The sequence below is a fragment of the Armigeres subalbatus genome, chromosome 3, assembly GCF_024139115.2.
Source record: "Armigeres subalbatus isolate Guangzhou_Male chromosome 3, GZ_Asu_2, whole genome shotgun sequence".
Lineage (NCBI taxonomy): Eukaryota > Metazoa > Arthropoda > Insecta > Diptera > Culicidae > Armigeres > Armigeres subalbatus.
In genome coordinates, this window is record NC_085141.1 from 321,402,795 (window position 1) to 321,420,606 (window position 17,812).

At 40.8% G+C, this 17,812-nt stretch overlaps 1 protein-coding gene across 2 annotated transcripts; it reads left to right on the forward strand.

The window, feature by feature from the left end:
- Positions 1-931: 931 nt before the first annotated feature.
- On the forward strand, positions 932-17,553 carry LOC134225452 (gelsolin-like). Of its 2 annotated transcripts, none has more exons than XM_062705534.1 (7): positions 932-1,214; positions 14,621-14,695; positions 14,770-15,256; positions 15,318-15,532; positions 15,587-16,702; positions 16,760-16,996; positions 17,370-17,553. In XM_062705534.1, the coding sequence occupies exons 1-7, from the start codon at positions 1,155-1,157 to the stop codon at positions 17,430-17,432; spliced, it is 2,253 nt and encodes a 750-aa protein (XP_062561518.1). In that variant the 5' UTR covers positions 932-1,154; the 3' UTR covers positions 17,433-17,553. The 2 variants fall into 2 exon arrangements, with proteins under 2 accessions (XP_062561518.1, XP_062561519.1); XM_062705535.1 differs by having other exon boundaries at positions 933-1,214; positions 15,590-16,702.
- The last annotated feature ends 259 nt before the right edge of the window (positions 17,554-17,812 follow it).

The window sequence follows — 17,812 nt, forward strand, 5'->3', positions numbered from 1 at the left end:
GTTGATTTGATAAAGATCATTTTTCGTCTTATGTATGTAGCCAAAAAGTATCATGAACCAAAAACCATCATTTTATGAGTAATATAAATTGTATTGCAAAATTTCTACATCCTGTTACAGGTATTTACCTAATACAATGCCAACAACATTTCAATTAGCAAGTGATTCAGCGTCGTTCAAAATATCTTCCCATCAGATCTGTATGAAATTGTTGAAATCTACAAACATCAGCACTTGGTCATCAAAACTGTTACGGTTTTACGACGTTGTTATCATGTCGCCTAGCGGGGGTGTAGGCAGGAAGCTGATAATCCTCCGTCGTACCGCGTCCGACAACGATCGCCACTCATTGTTGAATGCTAGATCACGAATTTATTACAATTTGAATTTAGTTTCGTTTCGTTCAGTTGAAAATAAAGGAATGACGTCATAATCACGAAGGTATATCGCATTTATGCACAGACTTTGCACTTCCAAATATTAGTTTCGCGACTCAGTCTGAAGAAGCATTCGATTTTCGCCACTCTCGAGAAGATGTAGCTCCAGTTGCTATCATGTTTCACTCACACTGACTGTGTGAATAAGCTTTATTGTATACTTCAGGAAGCATTCATGAATGATGCGGGAAACATTCCCAACCAAATCGGTTAAAAACCCCAACGTTGATTCACGACGGCCCCTTATGTATCGTCGATACCGGCGTGATCCCAATCAAAACAGAGAGCGGTTGTTTCTCATCACACAAACCGTCACGCGTACTGACTTTCCCGTTGAAATCAACCGCGAGCCATCTTCTCTCTGTTTACGACCCCCATGATGGAAAAAAATAACTCACATCAACATCCAAATGTGTAACGTATAGCACCATTCATTCTGCAGTGCCCCTCTAGCGTGATACGATATCGTAGTACAAATGTGGGATTAGTAGACTAGTTTGATTCAGTAGCGCTTCAGTATTCGGAAGAATCGCACTTGCTCCCACTAAACGGTGGAGGAAGTCCGGGAAATCCATTCTAATCGTCTGTTAAAATTTTAATAGGTCCATTGTAACTGTCGTGTGCGTTCGGTGTGAGTCAATTAAAAAGATAATTTCTGTTCGGAAGTATCGGTCGCGTAAAACCTATTATCACTTTCTGTCCAAAGAGTTGTTCGCGATGCATCCAGCGTTCGAAAATGCCGGTACAAGCAAGGGACTGGAAGTGTGGAGAATCGAGGTGAGTAATACATTCGTTCGACATCGGAGACGAACGCTCAACACTGCCTGCCGTGATGGAAACTAGATGGGTGTTAAACTCATTTTAATTAGACCCGTTTTCTTGGGAAAATTAACTCTATTTTTGCGCAGAGCTTAGTAAAATATGGGTTTTTCCTCCAAACAAACCAGATTTAGTACGAGTCACTGCTATGTAAACATATCTGCACATTTTTTGGGGGACCGGTAAAATCGATTTTTGTTGTACAGACAGTTTTCAAGGTTGGCGTGATGTTTATAGCAAACGACGCGACGCGTGCCACAGCAAGAGTGATTCCCCGATGGGTGATGGGCAACGACAAACTGGCGGCATTTTGGATATATAAAAAATGTGTTCTCCATATGCCATAATGCCAAACCCGTTTAATGATTATTGTAACAAGAGAAAAATAAACTCAGAATAGTTCGCCGAGCTGTGGTGCAACGAGTGCATTCAAAATTCAATGTTAGTATTTTGAACAAATTTGAACAGACCTTTGACCATAGCACAGGAACGTAATTACCGATCTACCTTTTTTTCAATAGCACAATACCTAATGCGTTCGGGGCAGATTAGAATTTGATATTCAAATTGGTTACATTGGAAATCATTTTTTTGAATTTGGTACATTTGCTATGAAAAATGGCGGAAGTACTAAATGTAAAGCGCATCGCAAATTACATTTAAAAGTAATCGAGTCACGAAATTGTTGTTAGTATGGATGAAAGGAATAAAAGTAAGAAAAGTTCAGTGAGTAACAAACGAAACAAAGATAGCTAAGTGGCTTTCCCGAAAAGTGCAAGTTGGAACTAGTTGCTCAGAAGTTGTTTTAAATAATAATCTGCAAATATAATTTCTCAGTCTCTTGTTCAATACAGGAGCTGCAATGGAATAATGTTTATGTACACAGAATGAAGGAAGTTTTCTGGATTTTCGCATTACTAATTTGTAAACAGCTATGAAACTTTTGCATAAATTCGAATTATGTAAAGTCGTAGTAATTTTAGACATCAAGGTATTTTATGACAGCGATTACTTGTTATCTATATTATCTTTATATTGCTGTGTAATAGTCATGTGCCTGACCACATTTGATACGGTTATCTTCTATCAATCTCCTCATTATAAGTTTTTTTCATATTTCCTTATGACTAGTAGCAATTTAATCTGCGAGCCCTGTTCGATAGGAATGCGCGTTTACAAAGTAGTGATTGGGCATTAGTCGACAGATTATCTGGATGAAATCTCGACAAATTGTCAATCCCTTGAACCAGGGTTTCACGATACTGGGAGAATAGAATGTCACCATCTCTTCAAATTTCCTTTGTCCCATTTTTGTTGCCAGCTAACCAAAGCGTGTTGACGAGCAATTGCGAAAAATTCGTTGAATGTGGTTTTGCGCTTATAAATATCGCCCCCCATAGCGCCTACCTTGGCAAATGAGTTCGCTTTCTCATTACCGGGAATCAAGCAATGTGAAGGGCAGCAGCAGCACTCAAGTGAAATTTTCTCGCAAAGTTCAGAATAATGGTTGGTTGCCATTGAGTTAATGATGCACAAAGATGCATGATTGAAATTGAATCGGTCATTTTCAGGGCCAAAAAATTTACAAATTTGAAGAAAATTTGAATCTAGCGAAATTATTTCACTTTCTGCCGGCAATGACCACTCGATGATTTATCAATTTTGAGCAAATTTCACTTGAGTACTAATAATCTTAACGACAGCCACGGACGTGTATGATAAATCCTTAAGCGGCCCATACAATGGATATGCTTGCGTAAGTTTTGAAAGTTTTCCGAAAATATTGAATTTGCAAAAAAGCGCTAACCGTGGTGGAGGTTGGTACTCTGATTCTGATGGCTTTTCCGCAAACGAGTAATCATCGCCGACGTTTCGGTGTTTGGTTCACACCTTCATCAGGGCTTGACGAAAAGACAACGACAACGAATAGTTTAGTCAAGCCCTGAAAAAGGTGTGAACCAAACACCGAAACGTCGGCGATGATTACATAAAAATCATTCGGCTCATCAAAAGGACTGTCCTTTTCGAAACATGTGCTGTGCATATGCACAGCCAAGATATTTAACAAAAAATGGTTTTCGTACGGCCGAGTTGCCGAATAATATGCAATTGCAGATAATAGTAGTTTGTGAAACAAGTTGCAAAAAGATGATTTTTTCAGCACGAGTTGTACGTTTATCCAACGAGGCTTGCCAACTTGGATAAATACTACGAGTGCTGAAAAAATCGAGGTATTACAAAAGAGTTTTTCCATGCGCCTGATTTCAGCGATTAAATAAAAAGCTGAAACAAGGGAGTAGTAAGTTCCATTGGTAAGCTTTTCAGGATATCCGGAGGAATTCCGTCGGGCCTGGGCCTTTCGATTCGTCTTGTTGTTTAGAGCCATTAAAATGTCTTATACTTGTAGTTGGTTTAAACCGGGACATCGGGATATAGAGAATTCTTGATAGAAAGCAAAGTAGTCGCGGTCGCGATCTTCATCAGAAAAGTTGCAATTTTTTTTCCGTAATATTACCGAAATTTTCATCAAAGTGCATCACAGATGGAAATTTGTCAGATTTCAAATTTGTTTTCCCGTAATTGAAGAAGCTCCTTGAACAGGACTTTATTCCAAGCTCGGTTTTTTATTGTATTGGTCAAAAACATTACGGATGGCAAAATTCAATTGCTCACAGATAACTAAATAATTTGCTAAACATTCATAGTTATCATGTTTCTTGAAAATTTGATGAGCTTTCTATTTGTGGTTCTTTAGATTTTTCATGGGTTTATTATACCAAATTGGATATTTTTTATTTATGTGACGTCTATTTCTTTTCAGATGTATTTCTTGCCTAATTATATCTGATAAAATGTTGTAAAAAAATATACACCGCATTGTCGATATTTCGTTCATTCCATATTTCATAATCTACTTCCTTCCTTTCATAATCGGCTTCACAAAATAAATTGCAGATATTTGTTAATAAAAAGTCCAAAAAACAATTGTTTCTGGTCTTAACGTGAACATTTTGGTTTAGCCCTAGGCCAGCAGCTTCATCAAAAATAAACTGCAGTGTTCGAGCCATTGAAGGCCTCACAAACCCGAGAAATGTCGTCCGTCGATCAGCACGCGGTTTAACTGGAAGTCAGCGACGTCATCACAGCTCAAAAATAGAATGACTTTGTGAGCATAGCATACTCCTTCTTAGACTCATTCGATTGCTTGTCACAGGGGATGGTTACTTAAAGGGTCGCCATCCTGCCTGTTATCGTCTTAGGCCAATGCAATGTAAGATCCTGGTCAACTAAAATTTCTTTAATTTTTTGTGGAGCCTCTTCAATGTGCTCCATAGTTCTATTCTGCCATAGCAAGCCCCGGTGTGGTTTACGGTCACTAACAGAAACTCATCGATTACGATGAGAATACATCCTCACACCAGCTATGTCCCGGATGGGATCGATCAAGCGGCATAGCATAGCATAGTTACGGTGTACTTCGTAGATTTGACACTAGTGATACCCATGTTTTTCTTTTGAAATCCTTATTCAGATTGCTATCAGAAATCAAGGTCTTTGATTTCAATCTACGATAGAAATCACAAAAGCATAAGAATTACTACTCCTGGCCTCGCCCATCATCACCGTAGCTTGGGAGGGGAAGGAAGTTTTGATGTAGCACTTACTTAATGAGAGGCCCCCGACTCAGCGACACCCTCATAAGTACCCCGGAGTTGGATATTGGAGAAGGTATTCGTTGGGTGAGGATTTGCCTGTAGCTGACAATGCGACCATAGTAGATCTTACACCGTAACACACCACGCAAAGGTGTCTACCCAGCGTTACGGGGAGAGTTGTCCCGGATGGGATCGAGCAAGACCCAATAAGGTACCACCAGAAACGTTGTATGCAAGAGATGGCCACTCATTGATAAGCACAATAAACTTAGTGCTCAGAAGGTGATGTCAACAGTTTTCGATGCTGCTGCCAGCTGGAAGTGAATTTCATCGAAGTAAACAGTCGGTATCTCATTGTATAGCACTCTGCTCGGGGGGGGGCTGTTTCATAGTTTCTGTTTTGTTCGCACTTGTTGCGTTGTGAAATAGTAATGTGTGCAATTACACCAAACCAGCGGACGGCAGATTTTAATATGGTTCTGCATAAAAACCTTACGGAAACTGCATAAAATTTTGGCATACACAATTATGGAAGATTTTGATAAAACTATTTTTTGAAAGCTGACTGTTTTGTATTATTATTATTATTGTACTTTATTAGTGACACTTTACAATTAAAGTGACATTCGTGTCTGATCAATTTCAGTTTTTACAAATTATTCATGACTATGGGTCTAAACCACCCATTCAAAATGCCCATACGAATCTTCATTTTAGTTATCTTGAGCTTGAGCTTGCTTGAGCTTGATTGACTGCTCGTAGTTGCTACTCCATTATGACCAGATCAGCTGTTCTTGCACAGGGAACCAACAGATGTTTGCTTGGGACTAGCACACATCTTCAATGTACAAGTACTGGTGATCTCATTTGTTAGATCATACTGGCGCCTGCCACGTCAGAATGCAAGTCAATATAGGGAAGGGGGAGGAAATGATGATGCAATCACTCGCCCACTGCAAGCCGAATATACCTCTGCACTTGCCACGAGTTCATGCGGAATTTGTTAGAATTTCTGGGTTAGGTTGGAGAGGCAGAGGTCCGTCTTGGTTAACGAGCTGCCAATATGATATATAGGAGAAGGTAACTCATGGAATTTCTAATTGGATGTAGGAAACGAGCTCTATAGTTCATTTCCAATTCTAGCAGATTACTGTTAGAATACTCAAGTTGAAGGTAAAGGAATAGTAATGGAAACGGTATGGAAGTCCATTTCCTGTTCTAGCGATTGCTAGAACATGAGAAATAAAGAGAAAGATACAAAGTAGGAGAATGGAACGGACCTGGGATTGAACCCACGACCTCCTGCGTATGAGGCAGAAGCAGTAGCCATATGACTACCAAGCCCGCTGAATCTTCATTTTAGTTATCCACGATTTACTCAACCTTACTCGTGATTTTCGCATGAAGAAATATCATATAAACCCGTCGGAAACTATAACGAATGTAACTGCTGAAGGAATGAAGAAAATCCATCCAGCCGTTTTCGAGTTATGCGGATACGAACACAGACCATTTCATTTTTATTATTGTAGACTTATTTCTAATTTTTAGATTTCTTTAAATATAATCTGCAATCTTTTAAAAAATTGAATACTACTCTATTTTTCGGAGAGGAACTGTCATTAGAACTCCACAGTTAGTGCATACTGGTGGACCGTTGCTATTGATAAGGTGAGCGTGGGCGAGTATGTCTTAGCCGCAGATGGGTTAAGTCACGTTGTTCCGAGGCGCTTTTTCGATCCGGATATTTTTCTGACGTTGGTTTGATCCTTCGAAGGTGGCATTGATTCTGATGCCATTCCGATTCCCATTGAGACCAAATTCTTCTTTTGATTTCTCGTGCGACGTCTTGAGCAGGTATATGGATGTCCAGCATTGGCTGATCTCGTCCTTGTTTAGCTAATTCGTCGACCTTCTTATTTCCTGTAATGCCAGCATGGCCGGGAATCCAACTGCAAGTAATATTTCGTTCGACTGAATTTTGTTCAATGTTTTGTATCCACGGGTGCCTCGATCGACCGCCACGTATGGTATCGAGACAGCTGGCGGAGTCGGTTAGTATAAGGGTATCTTGATGGTGTTCCACCTTTGACACTGCTGTCATTAGTGCGAATGCTTCTGCGAAAAACACACTACAGAGTTTAGGCAGGTGGAAACTGTAACAATTATCGCACGAAGCAACTCCAACGCCAATTTGATCACCGATTTTGGACCCATCAGTGAAGATTTCCTTGTGGTTGGTTGTATCTGCTCTGATTTTTTCCCAAAGATCGTTGTCGATTATTGGAGTTGGCATGCCCCATGCCCTATCTGATCTTCTGACTACGCTGCATATTTTTTGGAAATGGCCATCCCGTTGTTTCTAGAAGCAATTTCTTAGCTCTTTGTACTACTGGGTATCCCGAGGCTCCTTCATTATTTTCGCAGAGTCTGACAGCTAGGAGACACAGACGTTGTATCAAGGCAAGGCGAAAATGAAGCCAACCTGCTTCAGCAATAATTACTATCGTAGGGCTCGTTCGGAAGGCTCCAGAAGCACTGCGTGCAACCGCGTTGTACAATGGCTCTATAGTTCGTTGTATCGCTTCCATGTTAATGCGCTCGTCAGTCCTAGTCCAAAATAGAGCTTCGATATTACCATGGTTGTTCCTATTTTCCTATATGTGAGGCGATACCCTAGTATACGTATGATGTTTAATCTTTTACGACAATTTTTCTTGGTAAGCTGAAGTTGTTTCAGAAAGTTGAATTTGGGTCGATTGTGACACCAAGAATTTTTAGACACCGTGTTCGAGGTTTTGGGGTTTGATCAATTCTAATAGCTCTACCTCATTTCCGGTGGTTTATGTGGCAGGCGTGCAGTAGTTTGGCTTTTGTAGGAGCAATAACAAAATCGACACTGGAGGTCCATCCTACAGCTGCTGAAACTGCTTCCCTAAGTTTCCTACGAATCGAGACGTGGTTTTTCCCCTTCACTATTAGAATAACGTCATCTGCGTATAGCAATATTTCTATCCCAGTTGGTATGACATTGAAATTTGATTGAATAGCGACTATAAATAATGTCACGGAGAGGATTGAGCCTTGAGGAACTCCATTATCTGCCCTTCTCAGCGTTGGGAGAGAGATCCATTGGCGGCTACTTGGAAGAATCTATCACTGAGGAAGCTAGACAAGATATTTAGCATCCTTCCTGAGATTCTCCAGTTCACTAGAGTTTGCAAGATTGCGGGTCTATATGTTGTGTCGTATGCTTTCGAGATGTCAAGAGATACGATTTCTACGTGTTCATCTTTTTGAAGACTAATAAGAGATTCCAGTTTGGCGAAGTGTGAGCTTATCCACTTGCCGGCACGGAAGGCGAATTGCCGCGAATCAAGTCTTCCCGAGGCCTCTAGCTCTGCCATTAGTCGCCGATTTATTATTTAAAAAAGTTTCCCCATAGAACTTAAAAGCGTTTTCGGTCTGTATCCATCCGGTTTACTGCGGTCAGAGTCTGGTTTTGGAATAGATATGACAATACCAATTTTCCATTGGGCTGGAAAGGTGCCACTTTCCCATATTCGATTGAATAGCGCTAGCAAAGCCAATTTTCCACATAATAGTAGCCGTTGAAGTAATTGGTAACTCACGTTATCAGCGCCCGTAAAAGATCCTCCTCGTCGATCTAGTGCCCACATCAGCTCCTCGATGGTGAAATTGGTGTTGTACTGCTTATGCAAATGGGGACGATGTGTTTCGCACTTCAGCCGTCCTTCCTTCTGGATTTTCTTACGAAATTTTTCTGGGTAGCGTGCATCAGATGATTTCAGTTGATATTCATCAGCTAATGCGTTTGCTACTTCGTTCCCGTTGTTACTATGTTCTGATGGAAGTTGGAGTGCTATCGCATTGTGTTGCTTTTTTCTTTGTAACCTGTTCCAAACCTGGCTGGTTGGAATGTCTGGATTAATGCTTTCTACTAAATCGTCCCAGCTTTTCTGTTTGGATTCGCGTACACATTTTCGACATAATGATCGAGCTTCCTGAAACTGTTTCAAAGCTTCTGCCTTACGTGGGTCATCGTCGCTTAAACGACGAAGGGCTCGAAGTTTCTCACATCTTTGTTTTACAGCTGTTTCTACTTCCTGGTTCCACCATACTGCTGCTTTTGGTCCTATGACCCCCGATGTATTTGGAATACTTGCTTCTGCCGCTGCTGAGACGATCCTATCAGTGAATTCGGTTACGGAGAGCTCGATGTCAGGACGAAGAGATCTGGATGTGAGTTCCCAGTCAAACAAAAATCTAGGTCGTCGATCTGGTTCGTTTTGATTATTTAAGATATCAACTAGAATTGGAATGTGGTCACTACCAGAATAGTTGACTAGTGTTTTCCAATTGAATTTTCCTGCTTGAGAAGTAGTACAGAGGGACACAACTAGAGCCTGAGATGTTCCTGACACTGGATTAATGCGCGTGTGTGAACCGTTGTTAAGTACTACCATATCATGTTGTACGGTTAATTCTAGAATGGAAAGCCACGTCGACTGCCGCCAGGGGCTCATCGGATTGCTCCGGGACACCCCTTGTACTCCCTGGTCAGAGTCGACGTGGTAGGCCTCGCGCATGGCGAATCAAATTGTGTAGAGGAATGAGCTGCGCTCGTCGATGGTCCTATGTTCATCCTGTACATCCGGATATACACCAGGAGCGATTAAGATATGTGTGGAGTGTGGGGATAGAAGTGGAGTTGGACTGTTTTATGGCGACGTTATTTAATAGAATACTTGCCCGGTGGTGTGGGTGGACCACGCCGACTATCGCTAGGGCCAGGGTTTGAATCCAAAGGAGAATGAGAAAATCTCTCATTTATCATGTCTTAACACTCTTGTCATGCTATCTTGCTATCTATCATTTTTCGGTAGCTGTTACGATAATAAACTGAATCGGGGGGCTACAACCCATAATAAATTTCTTTTAATAAGCCCCATAGGGTGGTCTAACCGGTAGTACCGAAACCGGTAATACATATGAAGTCGACTTGGCACTCCAATTTATTTTGGAACAATTATTATGCCTTGGAACAAAATGACAAGTTTTGTAATCATTTTCCAAGGCTCTCATACACGTAAAAAAATAACCTTATATGTTATGGCAAAAAACCATTCGAAAATACTTATACTCTTCATTATGCCACCTAATGAATCCCGAATCAAAAAGCTATAATAACATTCATAAGTTAATGAAAAGTATAAGTTTCCGAATGTATGTGACTAAAGCGATGTATAAATTTTCTCTTATACATGTCATAAGGCGCCTGCATTGGCAAAAATGTATTAGAAATATTAATAATAAACAACATTAATTTTTTTTACGTGTAGATGTGAAAAATTTCTCCGCAGTACAAAAGTAGGGGAACTGCTCCTTGAATTCATATCATGTACCCAAATCAATACCATTCGAAAACAAAGAATTGGTGCGCTAATTGTTTTATTTCTCATTTTTGTGATTTTTTCAGCAGTGAGCACGCCAGAAAACAACAAAACACGACACAAATTGAGCCTAAATTGCCTGTTTTACGAATGTTATTGATATAGGAGCATGTTATTAATAATGGAACAGATACCCTACGTGCTATCAAAGCCAGGCTTGTAAAATGTCATCTGCATGTCATTTGACTAATTTGTTCATAACTTTCTTCGGAAGCCAAATTTACTTCAAAATTTTAGATGCACGCATAACGCTTGAGTAGGGGTCGTTCAACAATGATGTCACAGGTTTTAGGGGGGGGAGGGGGTCCAAGATTTTGTGACACTGCATATACTAGGTATACAAAAAATCGTGACAGAGAGATGGGGGAGGGGGGGTGTAGAAATCTCAAAAAGTAGTGGACGTCATATTTGAATCGTCCCGTAGTGCTATATTTTTGTCCAAAGGTACATTGCTCTAAATATAACATCTGAGGCTAGAGAGTGAAATCTCTCCAAAATGTCACGTGTCATTTGACATAATGTCATTTGAATGACATTTTGCCTCCCACGCCCCAGATTACATATTTATAGCAATGTCTTGTTAGACAAAGTTGTAGCCACATTTAAGCGCTATAAGTTTGCCATACTTGATAGTTGATAGCTAACTACTGAAAAAAATTCTGGGAAAATTATGAAAAACAATGCAAATGACATTTTACAACACTGATCAAAGCATTCATCGCCACAATCCATCACTTGGCGGCCAAATTTTCAAAAATATCAAAGTAGCTTTTTTTCTGCAATATTTTCCTTAGGCGACCATCTGGCGTTTTTTTTTTCGTTACGACCAAAAATAAGCGAAGGAGTAGATTTTTTTATGCGCGGAACAATATCAAATCAAACCACAGAAATTTCCGCCACTTATTCGAAGGAATGAATCCAAGAGACAGGTATTATCCAAATACGCCGATCTTTTTGCTTTTTTGAATAATTCTGCCGCAAAGCATTTAATCAGAAACAAGTTTGGCATTTGCTTCGAGGCATCCAGAGGTATTTTGATTAAGCTAGCGGACAGGATGTTGAAGCATATAATCATTCCTGATGCGATCGTTGAAACTGAGACAACGACCATACCTGACGATTGGTACAAAGAAGATTCCTCTTTGGATAATTTTTCTGGTTTTTATGGGTAAACAACTTGTGAAGAGACTGTAGCAAACAAAACACTAGCGTTGCTGGTGGCAAATACGTTGACGCCAGGATCCTTGCATGCAATCCGTAAGGAATTCTCCTACTATGAATTGGAAAGTATTAAGGGCAAGTATTTGACACTGATTATTGACGGTCCAACTTCGGTTAAAGCAGAGAGGGCATTCTCAGTAGTTGACAACATTGCCAACAAAACCCAATGCGGATTGGGAGATGAGTCGCTCAGTATGTAATGTCTACGTAAGTTTCGCTTTGCTTAGCTCAACATGCAATGATTTTAACATTTGAAGTTTGTCAACAAATATTGTTTTTCATCCAAAAGCCCAAATCACAAGTTTTTCTTTTAATACCTGAAATTTTTACAAAAACCGGTATTACCGGAATTGACTCCACCAAATACCGAATACCGGTATTTGTCAAAAATGGCCAATACCAACCACCCTAGCCCCAATTGTAAGGGGCACCGGTTTTGATGATGCATTTCAAATTGTTTTAAGCAGCTGTGCGAAAAAATATGATCCCCAACATAAAATGAGCGAGAACAAAGCGTTTTATAAAAACCCCATCGGGGGCCGCCTATCCGAATAATTTTTTTTCCGAATTGTATACAAGTGCGATAGTTTTGTTTTCATGGCTTGTTATGATTCGAAGAGGTTTTTGCCTCTCTTTTATCGTTGTCGTTATCTATCGAGAGCATTTTTTGCAAACCCTGCTAGGGACTAATTTTGTATTATTTTAATACATTATCTGTATAAAAAGCTTATATTTTTTTATATAAAAACTTTACAGAATTGTATATTCCAGGATTTTATCCACTATTAATTGTATGATTTGTTTTTGGGTGAAGAGTCGTTCGGCCGAAACCTATCTGGCCGAAAGTCATTTAACCGAACTTCATCCGGCCGAATAGGTCTTTTGGTCGAATAGGTCAATTGACCGAATAGGACATTCGGCCGAATAGGTCTTTTGAGAAGTGAGAGCTAGTCACTCACTAGTCACTTCGTACTTCTCACTTTTTACAATAAAAAGTAAGAAATCATGAGTAAGAAGAGAGTAGTGAGACGTCTCACTAATCACTTCTTATTCCTCATCTCTCACTTCTCACTGTAAAAAGAGAGTGGTTCGAAGTGAGAAAATGAACGTCTCACTTCTCACTCATCACTGTGAAAAGTGATTAGTGCGAAGTGAGTAGTGAGTAGTGAGACGTCCATTTTCTCACTTCGAACTACTCACTTTTCACAATGAGAAGTGAAAGATGAGGAGTGAGAAGTGATTAGAGAGACGTCTCACTACACACTTCACACTCTTCATTTCTCAATTCTCATTGTGTTAAGCGAGAAGCGTGAAGTGAGTAATGAGACGTCTCATTACTCACTTCTCACTACTCACTATTCACAGTGAGAAGTATGAGATGAGAAGTGAGAAGTGAGACGTCTCATTTCTCACTCCTCATTTCTCACTGCGTGAAGTGAGTAGAGCAAAGTGAGAAGGAAGACGACCCCATGAACTATTCGGCTAAATGAGCCATTCGGCCAAATGACCTACTCGCCAAATGACCTATTCGGTAAAATAACTTATTCGGCCAAATGATCTTTTTGGCAAATGACCTTTTCATCCAAATAACCTATTATGCTATATGACCCTAACGGCGAAATGGCTTTCGACCTAATGGTATATTCGGCCAAACAACTTTCGGTCTAGTGGCAAATGGCACTCAGCCGAACGGTATTCCCACTCAACCGAACGGCTCTTCTCCGTTTTTTGGGTGTAGTTCAAAAAGATGATTTATTCGGCAATAATTTTACGTTACTGGATAAATACCTTCTACGGATGCTACAAATGTCGAGTTTTGCAACAGGCTGCAAACAATATTTTTGCAATGACGAAAAATGGGTCAAAATACAATGGATCGGAACCATTTTTTTTTGATATCAACACAGATACGTATTTCGTCCTTCACTTGAGGGCTTCTTCAGTGTGTTGTTATCGTTGATACCAAAAAACTAATTAGTGGAATTAAAAGAAAGACTACAGTCGTTTAACCGTGTAACATTTTCCCCTAAGATGCTCGCAAATAATTATTCATTATTCATGCTATTTCATTGTTGGATTTCATTTTTTTGTAAAACCTGATATTATAATCCGTGATTACAAAAAAAAACACCATGTTTTCATAGCTTGTTAGAATTGTGAGAGTTGTATGGCGCTCATTTTTTATCGTCGTTATTTATCTATAAATTAATATCAAAGTTGTAGCTCTGCTTTTCTGGAACTTTTCACTTGATAAATGTGAAATTATTTAATGACAAGGTATACAACTATAGAAAGCGAAGAGATAATCGACCGGGGTTGGTAGAATGCAATGACAATAGAGATAACATGTTGTGTAGCTCCATGTTCCAGGTGAACAATATCTTAATCTCCCACAAATCACTAAATATGGTCAATCGACTTGCTTTTCCAAGTCCAGGTATTTTCGTTTCGATAATTAGCAATATAGCTGTCATTGCTGATATTTTTATCTCTACGAAAACGTGCAACACATATATTTTTACCAGAGCCCCCAAACATATTAGTAGTAACAACGCTAGCCAATCGCTGAGCTGATAAGATACTGTAGCCCTATACCATCAAGTGTTTCTTTATCTATCTTGTTGTAGATGCAGATAAAATGTGTTACAGTAAAACCAAAAAAATACAAACCACTTACTCCGAAAAAAAAGCGAGTATCAATTTAATTTACGAGAACAACCTTGAATTGACAAACAAACCCCACTACTCATCACCAAGCAAAACAAAGCCTTTCCGCTCAACTGACTCTGAACGCAATGAAGAACCTAAAGATTTCCGCACTGCGATCTTCCCCTGAGGCAACCGCTAATGCATGAATCATCGCAGCGCAATCGAGCGACCATTCGCTGTGGTTTGGGTAATTTCTAAACCAAATTAGCCCAGCCTTTACTAGTCGACATGTAATACTAAATAAACAAGCGGATCTACCAGAGTCAATTTCATGCGTGACTAACCATCGATCGTCCCGTTTCAGAACTTTGAACCCGTTCCAGTGGCGAAAAACTCCTATGGGAAATTCTACACCGGTGATTCGTACATTGTCTTGAATGTAGGTTTGATGTGTTTCGTATTTTCCAATCGTAATTTATGGATATCATTAAATTAAATCGCATTCAATTACAGACCAATCAGACCAAAAGTGGAGCTTTATCGTGGGATATCCACTTCTGGTTGGGCTCGGAAACCAGCCAGGATGAAGCCGGATCAGCTGCAATCCTGAGTATCCAGCTGGACGATCGACACAACGGGGCGCCGGTCCAGCATCGGGAAGTTCAGGACCATGAGTCTGGTCTGTTTCTCAGTTACTTCCCCGGTGGGGTTCGCTATGCCGCTGGTGGCGTACAGAGCGGGTTCAACGAGGTTGAAACGAACGCTGCCGGCGAAAAGCGCCTCTTCCAGGTCAAGGGCTCGAAAAGTGTACGCGTTCGGCAGGTACCGCTTGGCCTCGCCTCGATGAACAAAGGTGATTGTTACATTTTGGATGGAGGGTACGATATTTACGTGTACGTTGGACCGAGTGCCAAGCGGGTGGAAAAGATCAAGGCGATCAGTGCCGCCACTCAAATACGTGATCAAGATCATGCGGGTCGTGCCAATGTTCATATTCTAGGTAATGTTTATGAGATAGTTGTTTGTTCTCAAACCGTAATTCATTTAATCAACCCTTATAGATGAGTTTGTAAGTTCGACTGATCAGCAAGTGTTTTTCGACGTCCTTGGTGAAGGATCCGCCGATGAGGTACCAGAAGAATCGGAGTCTGATGATGCTTACGAGGAAAGTGATTGCAAAACCGTTACCTTGTACAAGGTCTCGGATGCGGATGGTAGCTTGAGCATTACCCCGATTGGGGAACGTCCACTGAAGCAAAGCATGCTTGATTCCGATGTAAGAAAACTTTTCCAATGAGCAATAATCTGTAGCTAAATATACTTTTTCCAGCAGGACTGTTTCATTCTGGATACCGGAGCATCCGGTATTTTTGTTTGGGTCGGCAAGGGTGCTACTTCTCAGGAACGATCGCAATCCATGGTCAAGGCACAGGAGTTTATCACAACCAAGGGTTATCCAATGCACACGCAAGTTCATCGCGTCGTCGAGAACGGCGAAACAACTGACTTCAAGCAGTACTTCTCCAGCTGGCAGGACAAGGGCGTCAGCCATAGCCATCTCATCAAGGCAGCAATGGATGACGACAGTTCCGTTAGTGGTGAAGAACGGGAGTTCGACCCAGAGATTTTGCACATGTTCAAGAAAAACGGTGGGCGAGCTCTTGGCTTTATGCCTGACAATGGTCAGGGCGAAGCGGAAGTTTGGCGAGTTGAAAACTTTGATCTGGTTCCCATTGAACCACATACCTATGGCATGTTCTTCGGTGGCGATTCGTACGTGATCAAGTACGAATACCAGAACAAACGAGGCGGTCATGGATACATCATTTACTTTTGGCAGGGTAAGGAATCATCAACGGATGAAAAGGCCTCCGCCGCCATGCATGCTGTTCGTTTAGATAACGAACTCAATGGTAAGGCTGTTCAGGTTCGTGTAACACAAAGTAACGAACCACGCCATTTCCTGAAGATCTTCAAGGGCAAACTAATCAACTTCGCTGGTGGACACGCTTCCGGTTTCAAGAACATTCACGACCATGACACTTACGATGTGGATGGAACTCGTCTGTTCCGTATCCGTGGTACAAGCTCTGATGACGTAAGAGCCGAACAGCTACCAGAAACCGCTAGCTCTCTTGCTTCCGATGATGTGTTTATTTTGGAAACACCTTCGGCCACCTACGTCTGGCATGGTGTTGGAGCTTCCGATTTGGAGAAAGATATGGCAGCCAATATTGTCGGACTGATCTCACCAGATGCCACACCACAATTAATCGACGAAGGTTCTGAACCCGAAGAATTCTGGGCAGCACTTGGTGGCGAGGGCGACTACGACCGTGAGCTAGACCCGACTGGTGCACCATTCCTTACTCCTCGCTTGTTCCACTGCAGAATTTTGTTCAACAAACGACTTCGCGTCGAGGAAGTGCCACACTTCGAGCAGGACGTAAGTAATAGCCGTTCAAAATTTTAGTTTTAAACTTCAAACCTCTTCAATCCGTAGGATCTCAACGTCGATGACGTGATGGTGCTGGACGGTGGTGACGAAATCTACGTCTGGATCGGAAATGGAGCTACCGAGGAGGAACGTGCCAAATCGATCGACATGGCCAAACAGTACATCCGGACGGATCCATCGGAGCGGAACGAGGACACGGTGCCGATTGTGATTCTGAAGCAGGGCGAAGAGCCTCGTAGCTTCAAGCGGTTGTTCCCCGCATGGGATGATGGTTTTTGGGAGGTTCGTCACTGATAACCCAATCCTTTGTTGGACTAGTTTGACCTATCTACCACTGACTTTCCCTAAAGAATCCTAATACTGCCTGTATGTGTTGCTGTCGTGATGTTGGATTTCTTTTATCTTCTTACTCGTCTGTTGTAGATTTGGGTGAAAATTTATTTGCACTTGCTGTACTAACGTTTGTACGGTTTGCCTAACCTAACACATTCCACTGTTTTCAACCTAATCCTATTTAGTGCAACTTGATGTGTTCCTCTTCCACTATTTTCTAATCTGTAGCCTAGAGCCAGTGAATGTGCATGTACTAAGTATCTAAAATTACAAAAAGTCATCATCGCTAATAGTAACATAAAATCCATATACTTTCCCACAGTCACAACCCTCATACGAGAGTATCCGCCAACAGGTATTGGACCAAAATCAACCAAAAGAGTAATATATGAACAATAAAAACTTGATGTAAGACGTGCACAAACTTTACATGTACTTAAATATTTGTGAAATTAAGTGTTAACTAAATATTTATGAAAAATAAAAAAATACATTGTTGTGTAATATTTTCTTCAAAAAGTGTCATTTTGAAACCGGAGTACCTCATAAGCAGCAAAGAACTCTAGTGAAATATCTCTAACCTGTGCGCTTGTCCCTTTCCTTTTTAGAGATAGATTTCTCCGGGTATCTGCTGCTTTCGGGTTTCGGTCGATGTCGTGCCGACATTGGAACTCCAGATAGGAAGTCTAATTGTGTGGTCAACACAAACGTATTGTATACCACAAACATTTCAACATTTGTAGCCATTGAGTGGTTGGTTTCTTC